The following is a 26,985-nucleotide window of genomic DNA, read 5'->3' on the forward strand; positions in this document are numbered from 1 at the left end:
CAATTAATTTCTCCAAGCACTGGAAACCTCTTTTCCAGCAAATTTTATAGAGTTTAGACAGAGCCTATTTGTTTTGAAGGGCCCGAGGATTGCTCAGGGTAAACACTTCCAGGGCAAGACGTGGCAATCAAGCCCAGTGGTGGTATTTTAATTAAAATTTTAAAATGCAAGTGGTGGTTGTAACGTCTGATTTTCATGTTCTCGGTGCCTTCTCCGCCTCCCACTTTGGCAGATTTCCAGTCATGTCTGATATGCATCGCGAGACGATTACCTCGATCGGCAGCCGTCACCCCTTCCGAATCCTTCGTGACCAAGCAAGACACCACAGGTAACGTCCCAGTGATGCCAGGGAGTCCAGAGGATTTGTTATCCCTGAAGATCAGAGGCCAGCGGTGCAGTGCAGGACCCTTTAGCATGAGCCCAGCATAATAATTGTAATGAAAAGGAGTATAACAAAAGGAGAAATCAAACCCAAGAAAAGACAAGAGATGCCCAAGGCAGTTGCTCACCACCCACTGACCGATGCCCAAGCAGCGACTGGCCCCTCCCAGCCAACTGGCCCCAGTTTATATACTGGGCATGATGCTCTGTGGTATGGAGCAGCCCTTTGGCTAGTTGGGGTCAGCTCTCCTGGCCGTGCTCCCTCCCAGCTCCTTGTGCACCTCCTCGCTGGGAAACTGAAAAATCCTTCACTTAAGTGCTACTTAGCCACAACTAAACCATCCGCGTGTTATCAGTGTTGTTCTCACACTGAATCCAAAACTGAATCCTCTACTAGGAAGAAAATTAACTCTATCCCAGCAGAACCAGGACAGGGGGCTGTTGAGGTTGCTGATTGATGGGAATGAAACGGTCGTCAACTTTCAGACTCGAGTTTATCTTGACCAGATACTGCTTTCTAGTCATTCTGGTGACCTTCTTTCTGGTAGTTAATCATCACCCCGGACTTCCCTGCAGCCTGAAAACCCTTAATGAATGTTTTCTCTGCTTGCTGCTCCCTGCCCATGGCTGTAAAACAGCCGGCAAAGCTGCCTGGTGTTTCATGTCGAGGGAGAAAGCAGGTCCTGCTTGGAGGACCCTCAGATGTGGGCAAGGTGGCTGGCAGGGTGTCCCACTGGGTGAGGGTGTGAATCTGGGGTCCCCAGCCCTGGAGCAGTGAGGGTCCCCTCGCACAAAGGTGTTTCTTGTTGAGTTTCATGTCCCCTTCGGCTGGCCAAGGTGTGCGTAGAGCTCAGTGCGTGCTCCAGAGCAAACTTGTTGAACCTCCACCTCCTTCCGGACCGACCTCCTTGTGTGTTCCTGCCACTGCTGCCTGGCCCAAATAGGACGTGGCTTCATTTTCCACATTTATGGACCTATTTGTGCTGAGGGACTTCTCATGCTGAGCTTGAGTAACGTGGCTTCTCTCTCTCTGCTCAGGTAAAATCATCTCCATTGACACCAGCTCCCTGAGAGCCGCCGGCAGGACGGGCTGGGAGGATTTGGTGCGGAAATGCATCTACGCTTTCTTCCAGCCGCAGGGCAGAGAGCCATCTTACGCCAAACAGCTCTTTCAAGAAGGTAACAGGCTCCTCTTCCTCACTGGCGCACTCTCCTGCCGAGCAGCAGGAGCTGCAAGGAGAAGCCTGGGCACGGTCCTCCTTGCTGGATAAATGCTTTGTGGAAAAATAAATGCTACAGTAATAATCACAGAGTGCCAAAGAGAGAGGGGAAAGGACTGAGTAACGCTGTAGGAGCTCCTCCAGCTGGGAGGTTCCCTCTCACCTTTCAAGAAATACAGAATTGAGACAAATCAGAGCTAAATATGATCTTTTTTTTTTTTTTTTCCTGGGCCGTTCACAAACGCCGTCCCCAGTGTCTAAGCAGAAGAAGCGGAAGCTCTTTCGTGAGCATCTTTGCTCTGTCAGCTCTTTCGTGGGTGTCTTTGCTGTGTCGGCAACGATGCTCACAACAGGGATGTGGGGAAGGCAGGGACGTAGGAGCAGGAGGTCGCTCAGTCTCCGGAGAGCTGTAACTCTGCCAGGGTTGCAGCGGCAGCGTCCTGCTGCACCTTCCCAGCCTGGCTGGTCTTCATCAGCTTGTACGTTGTACACTGGTGGTTGAGTGATGGCTCCTTCAGAAGCTCTGAGCACACAAGGACAGTGCTGGATGGATTTAGATTTACCCACTGCAGGACATGGGTTTGGAGCTGGAGAAGCAGCTGGGAGGATTTCTGTGCCACCACAGTTATTTTTACCCCTTTTATTTTCTGGGTCTACAGGGTTAGCGTGTGGTTTTGTTCACTGGAAAGGTGGTTGTCCCAGGCAGGTTTTCCCTCTCCTCTGCTCCCTCCATCCTCCTCCTGGTGCTTGTAGGGTGTGGCGGGTTCTGTCTCGAGTTTCTCAGGAGGTTGATGTGTTTCTGGTTGTCTCCTTCAGTGATGACACGTGGCACGGCCTTCAGCCCCTCGTACCGATTCACCCTGAGCGACGGGACGGTGCTTAGTGCCCACACCAAGTGTAAGCTCTGCTACCCCTCCAGCCCGGAGATGCAGCCCTTCATCATGGGCATCCACGTCATCGACAGGTACGTCCCCACCCTGTCACTACCGAGCTGTGCCAGCGCCTGGCTGGGCGATCCAGGAATCAAAGTGCCTGTTCCCTCCAGTGGAAGGAGGATCCACTGGTGATTTGTTGGGAGATGGGATCCCCATGGGGAATCTGAGGCTGAAAACCAGCATGCTGGCAGCTCTGTTGCTCTTGATTATTCTTGTTTTGGAAAGAGGTGGCCCCGGGAGTTCAGGTGGAGGTTTATAGATGTGCTTCACATTTCTGCTTTGCCCTGGAGAACTTAAAATATTTGGGGAGGGAGAGGCTCTGACAAACTGGCAGGACAGGGAGAGGGGAGGCTGTGGGCTTGGGCCGTGCTGGAGAAATGCGAGGGGGCTGGGGTGGAGGGGAATGGTCCTCCTGCAGCCGTGTGGGAACGTAAGACCCAGAGAAAGTGACGCCTTTGGGGTTTAACCGGTGAGCAGCTGCAGTCCCGAGCAGCGTCACATTTCTGGAGAGATGCTAAAGCTGCTGCACTCCATCCATGCTCCTGAAATGCTACATGCTACAGAAAGAGTGGTCAGAGAGTGGAATAGGCTGCCCAGGGAGGGGGTGGAGTCCCCATCCCTGGGTGTGTTTAAGGGCCATTTGGATGAGCTGTTGGGGGATGTGGGGTAGGGGAGAACTTTGTAGAGTCGGGCTGAGGGTTGGACTCGATGATCCCGAGGGTCTTTTCCAACCTGAATGATTCTGGGATTCTGTGATTCTGTGAAATGGATCCAGGAGCGCTGGTGGAGCGGGGAAGGCTGAGACCACCAGAGCTTGTGAGCTGCTGCTCTCCAGGCCTCAGAGCTCTGCAGCATGGACGGGGGGCAGGAGCTGCCTGAGTGACGCTAAAGGTTTGGGCAAAGCCTCTTGTGACTTTTCCTCTTTTTCATCCCCCGCAGGGATCACGGCATGCTCTCACCCCCGGAGAACACTAACTCTGCCATGTCCCTTCCCCGGGTCAGCCCCTCGCTGAACCCCAGCATCTCCCCGGGGCAAGGCATGGCCCTGCCACCCTCCATCCCCCCCTCCAACGGCAGCATGTTGGCCACCAATGTGAACCAGCAGCCAGGCGCCGGCCTCCACAACAGCAACTCCAGCACCAGCCAAACCAGCTTTGGATGTTCACCTGGAAACCAGATAGGAGCCAACGTTGCCTTAAGCCAGGGACAAGCCGGTCCCCAGAACAGTAACCACACTTTGAACCTCAATAGCTCCCCCATGAATAGTCCAGGGATTACCCCACCGCAGTTCATGTCTCCGAGGCATCGGGTCAGCCCGGGACTGGTGCCCAGACCCAGAGTGCCCAGCAATCCCTTCTCCCCCCCGGTGCCCACCATGCACTCCCCCGTGGGCATGGCCAACAGCGGCGGCGGGGGCGGCTGTGGCACCGCTGCCACCAGAACCTTTCCCAGTGCCCCCCTAAACTCTATGCAGGGCTTGACCGAAGGTCCCAGCACACCGGTGGGCTACTCCACACCGCCCCCCGCGCTGAGACAGCTCAGCTCGCAGAGCTCGCCCGGCCGCCTCGCCATGCAGCCCATGAAAGCGGAGTCCAAGGACAGCAAAGAGATCGCCTCCATCCTCAGCGAGATGATCCAGTCGGACGGCGGCTCGGGGGATGGCAAACCGCTGGACTCGGGCATGCTGCACGCCGGCGACAGGCTCGCGGAGGGAGGGGACAGCAAGTGCTCCCAAGCCACCAGCCATAAGCTGGTTCAGCTCTTGGCCACCACGGCGGAGCAGCAGCTTCGACATGCCGATGCGGACACGAGCTGCAAAGATTCGTTAGCCTGCGCGGGCACCGCTGGCACCTTGGCCTCCAGCAACCCTCCCAGCAGCACCTGCCCTTCCTCCCATAGCTCGCTGACTGAGCGGCACAAGATTTTGCATAGACTCCTTCAGGAGGGCAGCCCTTCCGATATTACAACGCTGGCCATGGAGCACGAGAAGAAGGAGAATGCCCCCAACGCCGCCACCACCCCCACGGCTCAGAACCAGCTACCGGGCACCCCGGACATCAAACTGGAGCCGGACGCGCTGAAGAAAAAAGATGTCAAGGATCACCAGCTCCTACGCTATCTGCTGGACAAGGATGAGAAGGAGCTTGCTGCAGCCCCGGCGCTGAGCCTGGATGATGTGAAGGTGAAGGTGGAGAAGACGGAGCAGATGGAGCCCTGTAACACAGCCCCGGTGCCGCTCGCCAAACCTCCTGCCACGGAGGAGGTCAAGCTGGAGACGCAGGGCCAGGTGAGTTGACCCATCTGCGTCTGTGCTGGTGGGATGTTCTCAACGAGTCATGTTTTGGGGGCAGTTTCCCCCAAACCTATTGACGTGCTTCCTCCGCAGCAAGGTGGTGGGGCTGGGAGAAGGGTGGGGAGATGTCCTGTGGCTTGCCGCAACCTTCTGCGCTGGTGCCACCTTCTCCAGCACCAGCGCTATCCACTTTTGTCCAGCTGCTTCACGTTTTGGCAGCTCAGATCTTCAAGGCAGTGGTGGGAAGGGAAGGGAAGGGAGAAACTTTACCAAGGTGTATAAAAATAAGAAAGAAACCTGGCACATCACTGCAGGTAGTGGGCTTGAGTGAGGAGAAGACCACGTGCGTGTTGCTGTGCAAAAAAGGTTCTTAATTCTGCATCTCTGGTCACATTTAGGACTCGTGTCGCAGGGAATTTTCAATCCCTTGCCTTCCTGTTGGCTGAGATTAGCAATTATACGGGCCTTTTAGTTATCCTAAAAGTATTATTAAATTGAATAATCCAGTGACAGATCTCTGCAATAGAGATTTGGGTGTATAAATATTCATTACACGCAGCTATGAATAGAAGAGATTTCTTATTTTTGAAAGCCAGGGGAGATGGTAACATGGATAAAGCTGCTTAATCCTTTTTAAGCAAAGAGAAGAGAGCGGCTGACATGAAGAGCAGGGCTGATCGCCTGCTTACTGACTGCTGCAAATAAGGCTGCTGGCATTTGGAGATACAGGATGAATAGCAGAGCGCTCAGAGAGCCTCGACTGACAAACGCACAATAAGTCTCTAATAAGGTTGCACAATAAGTCTCTTAATAAGGTTAAAGGCTCAGTGGGCCTGGGAGTTGTGGTCGGTTATCCTGTAGGCGAGTGGGAATCCACAACAACCCCCTGCATGGCTACAGGCTTGGGGAGGGGTGGCTGGAGCTGTCTGGAAGAGAAGGGTCTGGGGGTTCTCATTGACAAGCAGCTGAACAGGAGCCAGCAGTGTGCCCAGGGGGCCAAGAAAGCCAACGGCATCCTGGCTTGTGTTAGAAATAGTGTGGCCAGCAGAAGCAGGGAGGTGATAGTCCCCCTGTGCTCTGCACTGGTGAGGCCACACCTGGAGTGTTGTGTCCAGTTTTGGGCACCTCAATCCGAGAGAGATCTCGAGGGGCTGGAGCGAGTGCAGAGGAGGGCAACGAAGCTGGGGAAGGGCCTGGAGAATAAATCCTGTGAGGAGCGATGGAAGGAGCTGGGACTGTTCAGTGTGAGGAGGAGAAGGCTGAGGGGAGACCTCATCACTCTCTACAGCTCCCTGAAAGGACATTGTAGAGAGGTTGGTGCTGGTCTCTTCTCCCAGGGAATTAGTGACAGAACAAGAGGGAACGGCTTTAAACTGCAACAGGGGAGGTTCAGACTGGGCATGAGGAGAAAATGTTTCCCAGCAAGAGTGGTCAGAGAGTGGAATAGGCTGCCCAGGGAGGGGGTGGAGTCCCCATCCCTGGGTGTGTTTAAGGGCCGTTTGGATGAGCTGTTGGGGGATGTGGTGTAGGGGAGAACTTTGTAGAGTGGGGCTGAGGGTTGGACTCGATGATCCCAAGGGGCTTTTCCAACCTGAATGATTCTGGGATTCCGTGATTCTGTGAACTCCATCTCTTTCTATAATGTATTTCCCTGGTGTCATCGTTGTCTGGATGGTCCGTCCTCCCCCGTCATCTCCCCTTTGAGACCCATCTAGATTAACGCGCCTCAGGAGGAGGAAGACCCAAGGCAAGACGTGTTTATTTTGGGAGGCACGTGGGAGCTTGCGGGCGGGCAGGAAACCCGCCGTACAGCCAGGTACCCACCACGCTGCTCCAGCGGAAGGCCCAGCGTCCTCCTGGGAGATGGCTCTTGGGACGGAGCCACCCCAGTCTCCTTTCCCGGAGCACATCGGGGTGCGCATTTATAGCTGAAATAAGGCAAAATGTCGGGGCATGGGAAGAGCTTTGCTTGTCTGGTCTCCCAGACATCCACGTGCAGGATTCACTCACTGGTCAGGGACACAGGCAGGCTGTGCTGACCACCAGTGATGGTTCCAGGGACTCCATCCCTCAGAAAGGGCAGAAAGCCCTATTAATTAAACGAGGCTGTGCTAGCTAATTGTGCTCTGCTTGCGAACAGGCGCACAGAGCTTGGAGGACTCGAGCCTGGATGTGTTTATAAGCCCCTCTCCTGCACTGTTGGAAGCAGCCGAGCATTTTTTAGGCTCCTTCGTGGCTTTTCAGTTCCAAGTATCCCTCCCCAGGCAGCTGGAGAGCATCAGGATTATACATTGAACTGTAACGAGTGCTTCCAAAGAGTTAATAAAAGAGGCTGGAGAGGGTTTGCAGAGTCTTAAAATGCATTTTCTGAGGAGTGAACAACCCTTCACTGCTCAGCAGCTAAGCGCAGAGTTTCATTTCCACGTGTTTTCTGTTACAGGCTTCTTTGCTGCGGCGTGGGGAGGGTGAGCTGCCATTTCAAATAAAGTCTACCACTTAATCTACCACTTGCTAGATTTTTTTTTTTTTTCATGTGTGATTATTTTAAGAATCAAAATGTCAATTAGGAGCAACACTTAGCTGTGGGGCAGGCTCTGCAGCTCGCCTTCAGCCTTGAAGGAATTATTCCCTTTCTGGATTTATCCTATGGTAATGCCCCAGGTTTGCTTAGAGCCACCTATTCGTGGGGTGAGAACAAAAAATATTTGGGTAGGGCTTGGGAAAGAGCTAATAGGAATTACAAGCGTTTAAAAAAAATGAAAAGAATAAGCAAGGTTTTGGAAGAGCTCTTCATCCTTGTGCTTCAAAGCATGAGCAGAACTTGAGCGAGGTGAAGAGGAAACTTTTCTTCAGGTCAGATTGTCTTGTATCTGCCCTTGAGCGTGATGCTGGGGAGCAGGCCTGGGCCTGAGAGTGCTCCACTATGCATGGACGGTGGAGTCCAGAGAGAAGGCATGGATGCCTCATCGTTGGAAGGCTTCAAGGTCAGGTTGGACAGGGCTTGGAGCCCTGATCTAGTGAAAGATCTCCCTGGTTCGCCAAGTGGGCACCACGTGGAAGCGTCTCTGCCCTCCTCGGCGAGCTGATTGCACGTGTGAGGAATCCCGTGAGCCGGCTGGATGAGGTATGAAGGGCAGAGATGCTGTCCCTTGGTTTGCCTCTTGGTTGGCTCTGGTTTTGGAACCTTGGTTCTGACGGGAGCTGGAGGTTTGGGGAAGAAGAAGCTGTTTGGCCACCCTGAGCCTCCATCCCTCGTGCCATGGGTTTTCTCACCCATTTGGGGGCAGAAATAGGTCGTGGAGATCTGAGCCTTCTCTGAGCAAGACTGGATGGCCTGAGCTGCTCCAGCCCTCCAGCACTGTGTGTTTTCTAGATGTGGAGGAGAAATAAAATGCCCATTAAAGTGGTCACAGATTCCAAGTGCAAGTTCGGGTGCTCCAGCAAACAACTCATAAGCACCCTGCTCCTGCCACGTGTCCTTTATTCCCACCTCTCCATCCTACAACTTCTTCACATGCCCAACAAGCAACGCAAGAACTTCCTGCTCATTTTATCTCCACTTAACACCTGTTTTGGAGGCCCACAGCTGCCTCTGTGCCCTTCTTCTCCCTCTGCCTCCAGTATGTGCATACATACATATTCCTGCTGTATTATGATTGTCTCCTGCTTGCTTTAGTTCTTTTTGTTTTGCAAGCTTGAGCTTTAAAGAAATTCTCCTTGGTTGAGAAATTACGTTATTTGGAAGAGTTGAGATGTGCAAACTTTGCTGCGTTTAATTCTGTGACCCTGGGTTTAGGGGTCTATTCTGCTTCTCAGGGCTCTGGGGTTAGGATTTGATGGAAGGGCTACGCAAGAAAAGAAGAAGACTGGTTAGTCTGTTATAAATTGTAATATTGATGCCTGCTGCTTGCGGTGCACTTTTCATCATCAACGTTGTCTAAACATCATTTAATTCATAAAATGCCACTGTAAAGGAGAAGCAAGCATGTGCCCTGTCATGTGTACTAAAAATACCAATTCATCTACTCAGGTGCTACCATGAGACTGTAGGAAAGAGGGAAGAAAGAGCAGTGAAGGTCAAGAAGGAAATTTCTGCCTTGGTGAGGAGTGTGAGTGGGGTCTGGGTTTGTGATTTCAATGGAGGGACCATCCTTGGAGGGTCCATCCCAAGGAGAAGCTTCCTGTGGCCACCCTGGGCCTTGTCCTTGCAATGTGCCGACCTGTGCACCGTGGAGGTGAAACTGGAAGTGGCTGCAGTGGCGATTGAGGTTGCCACCAGTTTGGAGGATTTTATCAGAGCTATGAAATATTTCCATCTAGGATTTAGGGAGAAATTTCCCATGATTTCTTCTGGCAAAGGACAAAGCTGTCATCTTGGTGAGAGGTCTTTAACGCTGCTCTGTCAGCCAGGGAAGGGCAGAGGCATCTCAGGGATGCCCAAAGCCAGCAGCCTCCTGGCTATTTATCACAGACCAGGGCTGTCGGCTGCAGCCTCGTGTCTCAGCTGATGGCAAAGCCTCTCATCGAAGCCAGGACCCCAGTTCCTGCCAGATTTCTCCATCTTCTCTGGACCGGAGCTTCATTCTCTCTAACAAATGCAAAGATTTTCCCTAGTGCTATCAAGTTGTCTATTAATTACCCCATGTTAATGGCCAGGCTTTCCCTAACGCCGAGGGGTGGCTCTTTGGAAGCAGTATGCATCCTTAGATTTTAAAGCATTTAGCTTCCCTTGAGATATTTTTCTTTTTAGCCAAAGCTCATTTATCTCAGCCCCTTTAATCCCAACCTGCTGCTTTATAGCACCGCTATTACAGCCACTGGTGCAAATCCTTTTCCCAGTACCTTTCCCATTTATTTGAGTCCCCGGGCTAAATGTCTATTCTTCCACTCTTAGCCATGATGAAGGCTGGAAAAACTGAATGATATTTTACTACCCCATTGAGGGTAATTACATGCCTGAGGCCGGCATCAGTTTTGGACACTTGTTCCAAAAAGTCACTTCTGTTTCTTAGAAAAGACCATTTTTTATTATCATTTCAGCATAAGCATATATTAACAAAGCAAATTATCTCCCATTTTAAATAGCTGGAGGTTATATATACCATTAATAATTATGCTAATTGCAGTGCGCGAGCGTCTCGAAGCTGCCGCCAAGGACCTGGCTGCGGGGCGGGGACCCGTGCATGGCGGGGGACAGTCCTTGTCCCCCCAGGGTCTGCATCCTGCCAGGCAGAGGGATGCAGGACTGGTTCTCTATCTGTATGAGATGCTCAGTGTTTCGGCAAGCGAAGGGATGTGGGGAGCAACATCGAGGTGCATGCGAAAGCAGCGCTCGGTCTCGCTGTGTTTGGTCTGAATCACTCACCTGTGATTTTCTTATTTTTTTTTTTTTACTTATTTAGTTTGCTGCCGAACTGGAGCAGCTGGACCAGCTCCTGCCCTCGCTGGAGAAGGCGGCTCAGCTGCCCGGCTTGTGCGGACCGGAGAGAAGCGAGAGCGGCGTGGCCGGCGTCGCCGTCAAACCGGAGATGCTGGCAGCCCCCCTGCAGCCCAGCACCGCTGCCAGAGCCCCCACGGGACTCAACCGTACGTGTCTGTGGTGGTTTGACCTTGGCTAAATGCCAGGTACCCACCAAGTCTATCACTTAGCTCTATCACTTCCCCCCCTCTTCCCCCTTTTTTCTCAACAGGGCAAAGAGGGGAAAGAAAATAAGATAGGAAAAAACCCCCAACCCTTGTGGGTAAAACAAAAGCAGTTTTAATATAAGCAAAGCGAAGCAAAGGTCCGTGCATGGAAGCAAAAAAAAGAAAACAGATTTATTCTCTACTTCCCATGAACAGGCGATGTCGGGCCTTCTCAGGAAGCAGGGCTCCCATACGCGTAGTGGTTGCCTCGGAGGACCAAGGGTGACCCCCACCCCCTTCCTCCTTTCTCCTAGCTTTATACTTGAGCAGACGTCAGATGGTCTGGAATATCCCTTTGGTCAGTTCGGGTCAGCTGTCCTGGTTGTGTCCCCTCCCAAGATCTTGCCCACCCCGTCCCACTGGGGGGGAAAATGTCAGAAAGAGCCTTGGTGCTGTGTAAGCACCACTCAGCAGTAGCCACAACACCAGTGTGCTATCAACACCCTGCCAGCTCCCAACATAAAACACAGCACCGTGAGGGCTGCTACAGGGGAAAACCAATTCCGGCTCAGCCAGACCCAGTACAGTGTCTGACCCCGGGGAACGCCAGTGCTCACCCCCAAACCCGATCCCTGCCGGGGGGGCGGGAGGGGAGGGTCTCCTCCATCACCGGCTCTGCTGGGGTACCACCATCCTGCATCCGGCTGCGGTGATGCTCTGGAGGGACCCTGGGCTTTGCAGGCTGGTGCAAGGCTGGTGGCCGTGAGCCCCACAGTCCCCCTACAAACAGGCGTAGTGTGAGGAAGAGGATGGGCTACAGTCCCTCCGAGACGTATGCTGTGTCACAGGGGAGCAGGCAGGTTCAACTGGAGCTGTTGGAGGTTTCAAAGCAACACTGTCGCTTCCAGACAGCGCTTTGAAACTTAATCTGCTCAGGTGGAGCATCAGGACCTTTTTCTAGGCACCACAAAAAAAACCCCAAACAAACCACCCTGATTTTTCTCCAAAGCGAGCAGTTTTACTAAAGAAAAAATTAGGATTTCTCTCCTGAATGAGCCTGCAGGCAAATAATAAATTCAGGGTGTTACGTAGCAACGTGGACCCCGTGGCTGGAGGCTTAAGCTGTGGCTTCTCAGGGTGGGCTTCCCCGGGCTGGGCTGTAACAGAGGCACAGCTATTCCCAGCAAACTGCCCTCATCCGCCATGGGGAAAGCAAGCTTTTACCAATTGCAGCATAAATTTACCCAAATAACTGCACCCAGGGGCTCGTGCCATCGCAGCGTGCTTGACTGGAGCCCACGCCGCTCACTTGCTGTGATGGACGTCCCTGTGCCAGACCCAAGCCCCATGGCACGAGGGATGCTCGCCTGTCCCCTTCGGTACCACGGCATCCCTGGGGCAACCTGCCAGAGCCCAGCCTGGCCCCGTGGGGCTTTTCCCATCCCATGCTTGATTTTTTAATGGATATAATTATCTGTTACATCCCCCGTATTGCTGCCGCTGCAAATCACACTGAGCCTTGAATGCTGAAGCGCAGCTTTCAGAGCAGAGGGAAGGAAGAAGGAGCAGCAGGACAGGGCCCAGTATAAACCAGTTAGCTGCTGGTCCACATCCTACCCAGGGAGGAGTAATTGTCCTGTTACTTATTCAGCAAATGGGGATGAGGAGGTTTTGGATCCCAGCCTAGCAAGAAGCCCGTGAGGCGGCTCCAGCAGGCAGGGCTGGGATATTTTTGGAGGACTCTGGTTGCACAAGCGGAGCCTTTAAAAGGGTAGGAGCATCGTAGCAGAAGGAAAAGCAACGCGGTGGTGTGAGCGTGGCCAAAATCGTTGCATAAAGTGGGGCGAAGCCCACCTGGGAGGCTGCGTTTGTGGTGGGCTTTCAGGGGGGACCCTCCGAGGGCAGCACCACTGAGCAATGGCTTGCAGGTCTCTAATCCACAAAAAAACCCCTCTGTGAGCTGCAGGCAGGCTCTGGAGCAAAATGCTGTGGGCTGAAATGTCGTCCTGCCTGAGAGAAATCACAGGGGAAGAGTTTGGGGTCTCATAAATTGGAGTATCAGGAGGGTGCAGAGAGGGGGGATGAGTCTCTTGAGCCAAGGAACCAGCGCCAGGCCAAGAGGGAATGGCCTCAAGCTGCGCCAGGGCAGGGTCAGACTGGCTCTTAGGAAGGATTTCTTTGCAGAAGGGGTTGTTGGGCGTTGGAATGGGCTGCCCAGGGCAGGGGGGGAGTCCCCATCCCTGGAGGGGTTGAAGAGTCGGGTTGACCCAGCGCTGAGGGATCTGGTGGAGTTGGGAACGGTCAGTGTGAGGTTCATGGTTGGACTGGAGGAGCTTCAAGGGCTTTTCTAACCGAGATGATTCTGTGATTCTGTGATAATTAAGAGTGGGGCTTATTGCCTTCGGAGGAAAGGGAATCCTGCATCCAAGTTAGAGTGGGGAGGAGGGCGAGCACAGTTCAACAGGGGCTGCAGTGCAAGTGCTTGAAATGCCAACTGCCGCCCTCCTGGGCCACAGCGTCTAAAATAGCCGTTACCGCTGAGGAGATCCACCGCGAGCCTCGCTGAAGGCGCTGCCGTCGGGTTTGACTCGTGCCGGGGCGACAGCAGTGCACCCCTAAACCTGTCCCCGAGGATTCAGAGGTGCTGCTGGCTGCGAGAGAGGTTGTCAACAGCCACAACTGGCGGCCACCCGCTTGCAAGGCTGCCTCTTACATTCATTTTTCAGCTCAACGTGAGCATTTGAGACATGCTCCCTGATGGCAAACTGCAGCTGAACTTGCAAAAAAAAACCCCTATCTAAATAAAAACTAGAATGATGCGAGGCCTAACAACATCCTTTTAATTGATATAAAGCCAGCAGGTGATAGATGAGAGCTGCACAGGCAGGAAGCCAGCACGGGGAGCTCCTGAGGCTCCCCTCTAGCTGCCAGGCATAAGGGGGGGCACAGCTCCTGCGCCGGGGTCACCCCCAGAGGGAGCCAAGCCTGGGTGATGTGGCTACATCGAGCGAGAGAGCTGCACTTCAGCTTTTATAATTCACTCTGGTCCTGATACCCTCTTTTTAGCAGTGTTCCAAATCTCTCTGTATACATTAGATGGCTGCAACCCCCATCCCCCTGCCTTTCTGATTATTTTTATTATTATGCCCCGATGATTATTTTAACCCAGATGATTATTATGCCTTATTTTTAGGCCCAGATGATTATTTTAACCTCCAGCTACTGGTTTTTGGGTGCCAGCCCAACTCCTGGACCCTCTTGTCTTCACACAGCATGGCACAGCACGCAGGAGCTGCGGTGCTGCCTGGGGCTGTTGTCACCCAGGGTGGCTGCAGGTGACCAAGCCACACGTGGGACCAAGCCTTCAGCTTTAGGCGAGGTGACATCCCACCAAGACCCCCTTCTCGCCCTCCAAACTTACCAACACCAGCTCCCTCCCTGGCAAGATGAGGATTAATGGCTTTAAACTGCAACAGGGGAGGTTCAGACTGGACATTAGGAAAAAATTTTTCACGGAAAGAGTGGTCAGAGAGTGGAATAGGCTGCCCAGGGAGGGGGTGGAGTCCCCATCCCTGGGTGTGTTTAAGGGCCGTTTGGATGAGCTGTTGGGGGATGTGGGGTAGGGGAGAACTTTGTAGAGTCGGGCTGAGGGTTGGACTCGATGATCCCAAGGGCCTTTTCCAACCTGAATGATTCTGTGATTCTGTGTGATTCTGTGATTTTGCTGAGCGATGGTGATCTCACAGTGAGCCTTGGGAAGAGATCTCACTTATGCTTCTTTTCTTTTTTTTTTTAATTTTTTTGTGTATAATGTAATGAATCTCCAGCAATGAACAGCGGGCAGAACGTGCAAGCTGGTCGGACCCCCTTTGAGTTCTGTGACCCCCTGGAGCCAGCGCAGCTGAGACCGGTTCTTTGTCCCGCGAGCAATGGCAACAGCCCACACACCCGCGGGCCGTCCCAGCAGGGCAGGGGCACGGTGACCGCACCAAACCCCTTCCCCCCCGACACAGGTAGGTACAACCGCACGTATCGGCTCCTCTCCACCTTCTCCAGGTGATGCTACAGCACTCCAGGGTGTCCCAGGGGAGAAAAGGCGTTGCGGGGTGGAGCTCAAGCATCGCTGGTCACCCGCAGCTTTTCACAAGCAGCAAGCTTCCAACTGTGATTATTCTTTTCTCTCTTTTCACATCAGTATAGTTTCAACAAAAGAAAGCCTGTTCTGTCTGTCCTCATTCCCGGGGAGGCAGTCGGAGGAGGCTGCATCCCTTCACCCGAGCAGTGACGGTGGCTCAGGCTCCCCTGGCACTGGGCAAGGTTTAATTTCCACGAGACCCGGAGCACGGGTGGTGTGTTGGGAGAAGAGCTGCAGAAGCAACAGTCTCACCTCACCTTGCTGAAATCATAGATAGCAACACACCGCAGAGCTGGCCGTGAGCCATTCATCAGCCTGGGCTCCAGAGGGCTGTGGATGCTGCTTCTGCCCTTCTCCACTTCCCTTGATGCTTCCCTTGATGCATCAAGAGATGCTAAACATGACCTGGAAGAGTGATCTTGCTTGCCACCGTGCACTGGGGCTGCACAACAGCTTGACTGTAGGTGCAGAAACCAAATAACCCAGATCTCATCTTCTCACGGTGGTAGCATGGGACTAGTAGAGCTGCTGGATTCATCCACTGTCCTCTCTGCTGGTGGCCAGGCTCCAGGAGAGCCTCAGCCCTGCATCTCCCACACCATTTGCCTTGGAGCACAGCTCTGGCCCCGCTCATGGCATGGGACTGCCACGCTCCCCGCCAGCCCGTGGATGCAGGATGCACGTGGCCCGGACTCGTTGCAGCTCTGGAGAGCCCTGGACGCAACTGGTCCCTGTTCCCTCACGTGAAGCTCGTGTTTGGGCAGCTTCTCTTGAGAAGGAAAGCAGCACCCAAGAGCTTTCATCCTCCTCCGAGTCCCCTCCAGGAGGGGAGGCAGAAATCAGCCCACCACATTGTGTCATTGCAGCAGTTGCAGCTATAGAATATGATTATTTTACATCCTGCCCTGATACCCCTTAATCTGTAACTGCGTCTGGCTGCCTCGAGAAGGGTCACCCACCCCCCAATAAATGAGCTGCCAGTAAATGATGCTTTGCTTGGCAAAATCCACCATCACAGAACCACAGAGCAGTTTGGGTTGGAAGGGACCTTAAAGCCCATCAAGTCCCACCCCCCTGCCCTGGGCAGGGACACCTTCCACTAGCCCAGGTTGCCCAAAGCCCCGTCCAACCTGGCCTTGAACCTTTCCAGGGAGGGAGCAGCCACAGCTTCTCTGGGCAACCTGTGACCGGGCCTCACCACCCTCACAGGGAAGAATTTCTGCCTTAGATCTCATCTAAATCTCCCTTCTGTCAGTTTAAAACCGTTCCCCCTTGTCCTATCCCTCCCCCCTGATCAAGAGTCCCTCCCCCCTTTCCTGTAGCCCCTTTCAGTCCTGGGAGGCCGCTCTAAGGTCTCCCCAGAGCCTTCTCTTCTCCAGCTGAACCCCCCCAACTCTCTCAGCCTGTCCTCACAGGGGGGTGCTCCAGCCCCCCGAGCATCTTCGTGGCCTCCTCTGGACCTGTGCAAGTGCGGAGCAGAGGGGGAGAATCCCCCGCCTCGACCTGCTGCCCACACCCACACTGCTCTGGATGCAGCCCAGGACACAGTTGGCTTTCTGGGCTGTGAGCGCACATTGCTGGGTCATGTTGAACTTCTCATCAACCAACACCCCCAAGTCCTTCTCCTCAGAGCTGCTCTCACCCAGCCTGGATTTGTGCTTGGGATTGCCTCGACCCATGGGCAGGACCTTGCACTTGGCCTTGTTGAACTTCACGAGGTTCACGCAGTCCCACCTCTCCAGCCTGTCCAGGTCCCTCTGGATGGCACATCCCTTCCCTCCAGCATCGATGAACTTGCTGAGGGTGCCTCGATCCCACTGTCCATGTTGCCAACAAAGACGTTGAACAACACCGGTCCCAACCTCGACCCCTGAGGAACACTGCTTGTCACTGCTCTCCACTGGGACATCAAACTGTTGACCCCAACTCTTCGATTGTGACCACCCAGCCAATTCCTGATCCACCGGTGCTCCATCCATCAAAATCCACGTCTCTCCAATTTAGAGACAAGGATGTCATGTGGGACAGTGTCAAATGCTTTGCACAAGTCCAGGTAGATGTTCAGCATCAGTGAACCTGAGGACAATTTTGGGGCAAGTCAAGGAAGGACTGGGGACAGGCTGCACCATGACTGTGCCACGAGCCTCCCTAGCCTGGCTGGAGCTGCCGCGGCTGCCGCTGGCACCACCGGGATCTGCCTGTTGCCAAGCAACCTTAAGGCTTTTTTTAAGAAATCGTGAGAAATAGAGAAGTGCTTGGCAGGAGCCGCCGTGCCAGTGTGTGCGCTGAGATGCCGACCTCCTTCCCTTCCTTCCTCTTAGGGCTCTTATTTTCTCTTTTTCAAAACAAACTCCACGGTCCGGGTGGCATGTGAAGCTGGTGGCTCCTTGTGACAACAGCAAAGACACTGAGCACTGAATAACCAGATGTTTTCAAGGAAATAAGATATTTTGGTGGGAAGAAAATGAGCACAAGCTGAGCTTGGTTAAAAGAGGAGAGATTTTTCATCTTTAGCAACTGCCTTCATCAGCACTTCTCTTAGAAACTTAGGGGTTTTGGCCTAGGGGTGGCCACCGATAGCGCAACCTGATGTGGCAGAGATGCCACCCCAGCCAGAAATGTGCTTACGCCTCTGGTTTCCATCTCCCTGGATCTCCATGGTTTAGCCGAGATGCTGTTTGATCTTCAATTCCAATTCCTCTTTCAAATGGGATGACGTAAAGTCTCCAGGCTCATAAATCTCTCTGTCCTGGGCTTGGGCTCCAAGTTCTGCTACAGCTTAATTTAATTGCATTGGCTCCTTTCCCTGTGCAAATTAACTTTGCTCCAGAAGAGAGGCAGGAGATGCTAATGGGTGTGGGCTATTTTTTAAGCTAAAATCTTCGGTAGTAACAATTTTCCTTCAAGAAGAAACTCTCTAACTTGACTAAATTTTGAAAATCTTGCTAGAAATGTGCTGAAAAGGGAAATATTTTAATAGCATTTGCACGTACTGGGTACACAGGGTCATATATATCTGCTGTGTGTGCAGTACTTGCATAGATTTTCACCCAGAAGCTCGTGCTTATAATTAATGGTTAGGAAACCACACCTGATACCTGTAACTTTGGGTTGAAAAAAACCCTAGATGGTGAACCTTGGCATCCCTTTTAGGGTTGTTTTAGCACACTGTTGGCATCCCATTGCTCTGAGCTTGCCCAGTCTCCCCAGCAGCACCCAAGTCTTGCCCAGGCACTAACCTTTTCTCCCCCCATCCTGCTTTTTCCCCCCCAGGAATGCCTGAGCTGGAGATGGGGGTGCCGGATCACCAGTTTGGACAGCCGGGAATGGGGGAGCAGATCCCCTGGACGGACAACAGCATGGCAACCATGAATCGAGGCGCGCTGAATAAACCCGAAGAGTAAGTACCGCCGGGCTGGCAGCTTCCCTCCATCTCCCAGGAGAACATTGGGATGCCCTGGCAATAGCTGCCTGCGTCAAAGAGACATGGCCTTGCTTTGCTGCCTGCCTGGAGACCCCGCGAGTGCAGGCTGGGATGAGCACGACTGCCCATCGCTGTACGGCGGTGCTGGTACCGTAAAAGTGCTGGGACTTGGGTTGTGTAGGGTGCTATGATGCGAGAGATGACATCTGTTACCTCTTTAGGGACAAGCACACGAGTAGACAAGGAAGGTGGGTTGGTGGACACATCCAGGGTATGTCTAGACGTGATTAGACTGGCTCTTAGGAAGTATTTCTTTGCAGAAGGGGTTGTTGGGCGTTGGAATGGGCTGCCCAGGGCAGGGGGGGAGTCCCCATCCCTGGAGGGGTTGAAGAGTCGGGTTGACCCAGCGCTGAGGGATCTGGTGGAGTTGGGAACTGTCAGTGTGAGGTTCATGGTTGGACTGGAGGAGCTTCAAGGGCTTTTCCAACCGAGGTGATTCTGGGATTCTATGAATAATCCCGTATATCTGTGGCACAGCCAAGGATGCTGCAAGTGGTTAGCGCTTGGACTGGATGATCTTCAGGGTCTTTTCCAACCTAGATGATTCTGTGATTCTGTGAAGTCTCCACTATCCCTTGCCAGTGCCAATGTTTGGGTTGGTGGTCTCCAGCATCCCTTCTCGCCGGGGGCAGTGGTGGGATCTGGAGAACCACAGGACAGTTTTTTGTTTTCGCATGATTGCAGCTCTTTGCAGTCCCCACGTGCTTGGCTTCAGCTGAAATTATCACAGCTCTAGTTCAAGGTCAAATAACCCCCTCCGGTCCTCTAACCACCTTTTTTGGGTCCATGCCCCATGGAGCAGCCAAGGGGTCATCACCTGCCCAAATTACGACGTCACTCCTTGGCTATAAATGGGTTGGACGAGACTGTAGGTCAGATATTTTGGGATGGGAGGTCAGAAGGGTGACGAGCCCTGCTGACGGAGCTCGGCGGTCGATGCTCTCCCAGGCAAGGGGCACCCCAAAGTCCTCGCTGAGGCAGCGGTGCTGGCAGCAGCGCTCATGGAGATGGATTTAGTGTGGACGGGAGATGAATCCTCCCCCTGGCCCAGGGAGGGCTCCAAGTACCTGGTTTAGGAACCAGCAGTGATGAGCTCTGCACGGATCCTCTCGCCAAAGCCCAGCCCTGCTTTGCGGAGAGGCAGAATTTCCTCTACTAATTAAAGTCTTTAGCAGATGAACACAACCTCTTGTTTTCCAGTCATGAAGCAGACACATGTAAGAGTTGTATTTGAACAAGACAGTAGCCAAACATTTTTCTCAGGGCTAAATTTGGATTAATTTCTCAAAGCTCTTTGCTCAGCCCAAGAAGAGAGTTGCCGAAGTGGTCTCCGCTGCTGCAACTGGATCTTGGGCTTCTGCTGGAAAGACTTAGCCTCTTGTTGCTTGAAATTGCTGGGAGATAAAACAAATCCCCATTTAATTGAGCATTTACATCAGCCCGAGCCCTTGCCACAAGGAAGTAACTTCCCTTTTAAGCCTTGCTGGTGTCATTATTTTGTTGGAATAAGATCCCTGGGGCACACCTGGCAAAGGGCAGAGCTGCTAGAAAAAAATCAATCTGTTTTTTAAGCTATGAACGTTCCTTAAAATGCTGCTTATGGGGTAAAAATGACCGTACTTTACTCAGCAGCCTTGTGCTCCAAGCACTGAGTCAGTCTGGCTGGCTGTAGAGATCTCAGTCTCCCAAGCCAGCGCAGCTGGGAGGAAAGGAGCTGGATTTTCTTCTGGCTCACCCTTTGTGCAGGATTATTGAGTGAGGACCCAGGCTGGTGTGGAAGAGTTGGGATCTGCGCAGGTATCAAGGAGGGAAGCATTTGGCAGCAGCATCCCGTGAGTCCTCGGGTAGGAAAAACACCTTGGGTGGTTTTCAGGGCAGAGCGCTGTGCCAAGAGAGAAGGTCCGACTGGTGGAGCAGCGGCATCTGCCCGAAGGCTGCTGAGATGTGGAGGTAACAGATCTCGCACAGTCCCTGCCTTTGGAGAGCGATGGTTTCAACCACACTGTAAAATTGCAGCCTGGTTAGCGTTTCATATGGCGGTATTTGATTTTCTCAGCGTTGAGGGGGGAGAAAGCAAGGAGAACCATGCTGTGTGGTGGGGACTTCCCACAGCGCTGTCAGGTCCCTGCAGCAAGGTCGGGCTCCCCACATGATGGAGATGTGGTGGGAGCCACTGGTAGAGCCAACACATGGACTGGGGCCACGAGATGACAACAAGAGCAGAGGTTGAGGCCTGCTCGTCCTGGTGAGCCGCCGTTCCTCCTGAATTAGGGTCTCTGGGCATGGATGGTTCCTGCCAGAGGTGGTGGGAAGAGGCAACACTGAAGAAGCTGGTTCATGGCTCAGTTCCCTCTTGTATCTTCAGTAACCGTAGGTCTGATGGAGCATCGTGGGTGAGACCTGCCTTGGCAGCATCTTGGTGGGGTCTAAACTCTTCCATCTAGCAGCATGGTGATCAACTGCAAAACCCCATTGCCGCTGCAGCCGAGAGAAGAGATTCTGCTGGGGAAAAGCCTCTGGACTTCAGTCCTCAAGACCTGCAGATGTGCTCCAGCTGCGGAGGACACGCTCATCCTGGGAGATGCCCACGGTCCCAGCGGCTGCCTGTCCACCCGACGGAGACCACGGTCAGAGCCTTTGGACTGCAGATATTACAGAACCAAGAAATATATTTTAGCTAAGATCAAACCAGCAGAGCTTCTGCTTTGGAGGTTCTAAAGGTTTCCCAGCTGGGAGGTTCGCGTTAGCTGGAGTGGGCTGAGGTCCTGGCCTTGTTTAAGGAGCTGGTGGTGCCCAGATCTCCCAGCACCAGGTGTCCTGGGGAACAGGAGCTTTCTTTTTAAATCCTCCCATTCCCCAAATCCTCCCCTGCCTTTGCCTCTTGATAAAGTGGGATGCTACAACATTCCCTCTCTCATGTCCCAAGCCTGAGTGCTCTTGTCCCCTCTTCTGCAGAAGAGGGATACCTTGGGCCAGCTCCCAAGGCTCCTCAAACCAAGTCCAGGTCGCTGTTCTCACACACATTCCTCTAATCCCCCAAGGTCAAACGTGCCACCCGGAGCCCGATCCGGTTGCCTCGACACCGGCAGCTGGTGCCATCTGAGATGCCTGAGGTTTCTAGGACATCTGTGCAGGGCTGGAGACCCACAGCCTTTTGGAACAGCGCTTGAAGGCCACGCCAGGGAATGTTTTATGGGACTTCAAGCAGCATTTGACACCCATCTCTGCAAGTAGCGGAATTTCTCCTCCTCACTGCATGCAGAATCAGAGTTTTCACCTTAAAAAAAGCCTGAAGGGTTGCAGGGGATAGAAAACCTTTGCAGCATGAAACCAGTATGACAGGACATGATGCACAAGGTCCAGGATCTCCTCTGCCCCCCCGTTACCTGCCCAGAGACTCATCTGAAGCCCACCATAGCATGGTGCTGGAGGAGAAGGCTGCAAAGAAGGACGCGCTGAAGTTTTATTTACTCTGTAAAGGTTCTATTGTCCCCACGATCTCTATAAACCAACTTTGCCATCTGAGTGTGGGCTGAAGAGACGGTGCCAACCTAAATTTCTCCTCTAGCTGCCTGTAAATGTGGAGAAGCAGCCTGTCCTCCCTTTCCTCTGCAAGAATGGTATTTGTGCGGCAAACTTTGGCGTTGACACTGAAAAACTGGGTTTGATACAAGCAGCAAGTAGCAGGGACCTTGGCTATGGAGTGAAATGAGCCCTGCTCTTCACCTCTGTCTCCCCGCTTCCCTCTCTGCTCCCGCTCTGCCGTTTCAGAAATCCCAACGCCGAGTATTTCTTTTCCCTGGATTAGGCTGCGTGTGTTGGCTGCAGCGGTCTCGGTCAGATTGGCTTCAGTTCCGTACTGTACATCTGGTCCTCATCTGGAGCTAAAAGGATAAACATGTCTGCTGCTTGGGAACTGCTGGCATGTTCGAGCCATCGCTTTTGTGCCTCTCTGCGAGTGTGATGTGCCACGGCTCTCTTCATCGTGTCAGACCCGGCAAATCCAATTGACTCCAATTAGTCACGTCATTGGAATGTCTCTCATTACATATTAATCTTATTCCCAAAGAATATTGAGCGAGCTTTGCAGAAATCTTATTTTTGCAGCTCAAAGGTTCCCCTTTGCCTTCAGCTGTTTGCTTCCAGCTGCTCTGGCTCCATCCAAGCCTCCCCGCTTTCGTGCCGGCAGAAGTTTTGCTCTGCTTCCCGCTGTCCTGCCCAAAACGCCTGTGGGAGCAAAGCCTGCAAAAGCACCGAACTTTGCTTCCCAAACCTCACCGAAGCGCTTGCCGGGCTTCATTTTGTGGAGAGGTTCATCCTCACAAGCAGGTTTCGGTATGGGGCTTGAGCTTGAGCGGGCTCAGGCGGTGTCGGAGCCGGGGGACGAGGCTGCATCCCGTGGGGTTCGCGTGATGCGGCGGGGTGGGAGCGAGACCCCGCAGCTGCAGGGGCTGTGTCGCTCCAGCATCTCCCAGCTCAGCCTCCTCCCTGCTTCATAAACCTTAACGTGGCTCCTCTTGCCTCCTTCTCTCTGCAGCCAGTGCATCACCTCGCAGCTGGACGAGCTCCTGTGTCCTCCCACCACGCCGGAGGGTCGGAATGATGAGAAAGCCCTGCTCGAGCAGCTCGTCTCCTTCCTCAGCGGCAAAGACGAGACGGAGCTGGCTGAGCTGGATCGAGCTCTGGGGATCGACAAACTGGTTCAGGTAAAGAGAGAACCACTCACGGGACTTACTGGAGGTCGTATATGGGGCCAGATGCTGAGGCTTGACGTGAGTGTGGAGGAGGATTTCCAACATCTGGTAACGGGAGGCCAGATGTGAGTGGGAACACACGAGCACATCAGATTCAGAGATGATACTTAACACCACGCCGTTCTCTCCCCCCGCCAAAAAAGCTGGAAAACAGCCCCATGAAATACAATATCTCGCTTCTCCGCTTTTCAAACGCGATCCCCCATGAGAACCAGCAGCCTGGCAAAGAGGCGGCCGAGCGCTTTCGGCCCCGGGGCAGCTCATGTAACGGGGAGAGCTGGCAGGCTGTCCTGCTTCCCCACCTTACTGGGGGGATTAGGGCACGGAGGAGCCTTCCAGCTGGAATCCCACAGCCTGGGATTCCTGAGCCTGGGTTGTGCTGCCTAATAATATATCTAATGGCCTCGTCGGTATGAAACCCTGCAGCCCTTACTATCAAGATTGACTTACAGTGCAGCTGCCCTTCTGTCTCAGGTTGAACTGCAGGGAAAAAAAAAAGAAAAAAAAAAAAAAAAGACGTTTGCTTTTAGTGCTGCTGTCATACTCGGATAGCGCTGGGGCCCTGTTTTCTGCAGCTGAGCTCCAGTGGAGGCTCCGTGTTTGCAGATATCCGTGGGGGCAGATGCCTCTGGAGGGTCCAGGGTTTCATAAATAACAAGGCATGGCAGCGGGAGAAAGCTGGCTGCAGGGGAGCGAGCAAGGGGTGTGGAAAATGAGATGGATCGCTTGGGATTTATCGTCGAGTGGTTTCTTTTTCCGTGCCCCATAGCACTTGCACGCGTGCTTTTTTTTCCAAAACAAGGACCAGAATCAAAAGCCTGTTAATAAACGGGATGTCCTGTTTGTTAACAAAGAAAGAAGCTTCTCAGAGCAAACCCCTCTGGCTGCTTGGGGGCTGATCCTGCTCCGTTTAAGCCTGGAGGTGGCACATCTCTTTCTGCAGCCTTGCGCTGCGCTACCCGGAGGGTTTATCTTTTCATCAGCGATTTGGGGGACCTGTCAGTGAATTATCGCCGAGGCAGGTATTTGCCATATCCCCTTTTCTCAAGGCTGTGCCTCCAAAATCACCACCTGCCTTTTGGGGTTTTTTTTTTGCAAGTTAGGGGTAGGGAGTTCAGCCTCTCTGGTACAGAGGATCAGCGATGCTCTTGCCAAAGATGCTGCTGCAACAGCTCAGTGTTTTCACGAGGGTTTTGCAGACTCAGCTGGCACAGCTCCCCAACAACCCTTTCCTGCACCAGACAGGCTCCAGCAGCGTCGGACGGCCGCGTTGAGATGCCCTCGGATGGCACCCGACGCTGCCAAGCGTCCCCACGCCGATCCAGCGCTTCCCCTGCCGAGGAGCACCTGGCTCAGGGGGATTATCTCATGTTTGGACCCCAACCCAGCTTTGCTCCCATCCAGGGATCATTCCGTTAATGGGAATCTTGGGCTTTTTCCATGGCTTTGGCTTGAACCTCAGAAATATTTTGAATAGTTCCATGAAATATTTGCTTGAAATACATCTTTAGAGAAACAACACGTCAGCATAAAGGCATCTTTGGGAGCAAAATGTGTCGCTAGTTGCTCTCCAGGATGTGTTCTTGGCAGGTAGGGGTTGGCATCCCCTGACTTCACCAAACCCACTGTCTTCTCTGTGCTACCGCAGACGTGGTGGGTTGAGGTGCTGGAGATACCTGCACCCAGTTTAATCAGGAGGCAGCTGGAAACTGGGTAGTTTGGGGAGAAAAGAGTAAAAGAGCCTCAATTCAGCAGGTCTGTGGTTTCTGGCCATCGCAGGCTGCTGGTTTATGTCCTGGTATCCATATAAACTCCATCTTAATTTATCTTAAGCAATTTATTTTTCCCCACCACCAGCTTAACTGATCCTAAGCAACGTATTTTTCCCCACCACCATTCCCATATCCTCATCCCTGCCTGCAAGCCTCAGTCCTTTGATGGGCACCATCTAACCAAATCCCAAAGGCAGTGGGATTTGCCGGGGGGTTGTGTGTGTGGTTTCTCTTAACGCCGCTTTCTGTTAATCCCCAGGACTCGGATTAAGGATTCTGGCTCCCAAGGTGTTCCTTGTCTGTGGGTTCATAGCTCAAACACCAAATTTCTCTGCCTGAGCCAAGCTAGAACAGTGCAGAGTATCTTCTTATCATGATTTGCTGGTGTGGAAATCATGCCCTGCCTGTAATGTGGCTCATTTGTAGAGGAATGACTGTACTGTAGACCAAAAGGTCCCGTCTGCCCTGGGCTCCTCGTGAGGGATGTTTGGCCAGTGCGGTACAGCCGGGCTTCCCCATGAGCTCTCCCCGTCCCTGGGGCCTGTGGCTCCCACCCTTGGACATGGCCTGTGTCCAGGGTGGTCTTGGGGCAGATGGGGACTCAAAATGCCCCACCCTCTGCCTCCAGCTGAGCGCCCGAGGCTGCATAAAAATAGGAAAGGAGAGTGAGCACGAACTATTTCCCATGTTCAGGTCGATCCTCTGAGCCTTAGGGTCTGTCCAACCAGGCATGCGGCTGTGTGGAGCCCAGATGAGCAGCTCAGTGCCAGCAAACCCTGCAGAGGAAGGCAGAGAAAAAGGCAGAGAAAGGCAGAGGAAGGCAACATCACTTGATTACTGTGTTCAGTTTTGGGCCCCTCACTCCAAAAAGGCCATTGAATGACTCGAGCGTGTCCAGAGAAGGGCAACGGAGCTGGTGCAGGGTCTGGAGCACAGGTCTGATGGGGAGCGGCTGAGGGAACTGGGGGGGTTTAGTGTGGAGAAGAGGAGGCTGAGGGGAGACCTCATGGCCCTCTGCAACTGCCTGAAAGGAGGGTGCAGAGAGGGGGGATGAGTCTCTTGAGCCAAGGAACCAGCGCCAGGACAAGAGGGAATGGCCTCAAGCTGCGCCAGGGCAGGGTCAGACTGGCTCTTAGGAAGGATTTCTTTGCAGAAGGGGTTGTTGGGCGTTGGAATGGGCTGCCCAGGGCAGGGGGGGAGTCCCCATCCCTGGAGGGGTTGAAGAGTCGGGTTGACCCAGCGCTGAGGGATCTGGTGGAGTTGGGAACGGTCAGTGTGAGGTTGGACTGGAGGATCTTCAGGGGCTTTTCCAACTGAGATGATTCTGTGATCACCTACCACTACCCTGCAACCCCCCCACCAGCACAGGGAGATGAGCCCTGAGCCCTTCCAGAAAGCCTGGCCTTGGTCTTTGTGCCCAAGCACACCAAAAGAAATCATTTCCATCCCTCTAAGGTTTGCTAAGCCCCAGGGAGCGGGTGTTTAATGCCCTCCTCAGTGCAGTGCTTACTTTCCCACGGGCCGGAGCCTGGCCCAGGGGCTGAGGGTTACAGGCAGCAGCATCCTCACGAGCGAGCTGCCCCGTGCCGGACGCCTCCTCCGTCCCCTCTGAGCTCACCCGGGAGAGGCCGGGTGTCGGTGGGAGTGATATTTTTAAGTGATATTTTTTTAAGTGATATTTTTCCTTCCTCTTTGCCTTGGCCAGGGCGGCGGGCTGGAAGCCCTGACGGAGCGGTTCCAGCCCCAACAAGCCACCCCACCGCTCATGATGGAGCAGAAACCCGGCATGTACCCCCAGCCTTACTCCTCCGCCTCTCCCACCACCAACCTCCCCGGCGCCTTCCCCGGCATGGTCCGGCAGAAGCCGTCCTTCGGCCCCATGCCGGTGCAGGTCCCGCCGCCCCGCGGCGCCTTCCCCACCAACATGGCCATGCAACCCCGGCAGACACTCAACAGACCCCCGACGGCCCCCAACCAGCTGCGACTTCAGCTGCAGCAGCGGCTGCAGGGCCAGCAGCAGGTAATTCTCCCCCTTCCGCACCCCAAGGCCGTGGGCAGGAGGACGGAGCCACCCTCGGTCCTGCCTGCAGCCCGCGCGTCCCGGTCGGAAGGGATCAGATGGGTGAGAAGCTCCTGTATCAGAGTTTTGAAGGTCTCTCTGGCTTTTTTTTTTTTTTTTTTTTTTTTTTTTGCCTCTCCCTTCCAGCTGATCCATCAAAACCGGCAGGCCATCCTCAACCAGTTTGCAGCCAATTCCCCGGTGGGCATCAACATGCGGGCGGGGATGCAGCAGCAGATCACGCCACAGGTAAGGGGGATGCGGCACCGTCTTCCAGCTGGGAAAAATTGAGGATTAATCCCCACGCCCTCTCTGTTAGCACAGCCT

General features: G+C 53.5%; 1 protein-coding gene across 5 annotated transcripts in view; it reads left to right on the top strand.

The window, feature by feature from the left end:
- The window catches only part of NCOA1 (nuclear receptor coactivator 1), a 190,207-nt gene that overhangs the window by 156,015 nt on the left and 7,207 nt on the right, over positions 1–26,985 (top strand). For all 5 annotated transcript variants that reach the window (XM_074820336.1, XM_074820338.1, XM_074820334.1 and 2 more), the window contains 10 exons: positions 233–328; positions 1,420–1,560; positions 2,418–2,565; positions 3,476–4,823; positions 10,232–10,415; positions 14,282–14,467; positions 17,863–17,989; positions 22,611–22,779; positions 26,305–26,619; positions 26,806–26,907. In XM_074820336.1, coding sequence (XP_074676437.1) covers positions 233–328; positions 1,420–1,560; positions 2,418–2,565; positions 3,476–4,823; positions 10,232–10,415; positions 14,282–14,467; positions 17,863–17,989; positions 22,611–22,779; positions 26,305–26,619; positions 26,806–26,907 — 2,816 coding nt within the window. The remainder of the gene's footprint in view (positions 1–232; positions 329–1,419; positions 1,561–2,417; positions 2,566–3,475; positions 4,824–10,231; positions 10,416–14,281; positions 14,468–17,862; positions 17,990–22,610; positions 22,780–26,304; positions 26,620–26,805; positions 26,908–26,985) is intronic.

This window comes from Strix aluco, chromosome 3 (genome assembly GCF_031877795.1).
Source record: "Strix aluco isolate bStrAlu1 chromosome 3, bStrAlu1.hap1, whole genome shotgun sequence".
Lineage (NCBI taxonomy): Eukaryota > Metazoa > Chordata > Aves > Strigiformes > Strigidae > Strix > Strix aluco.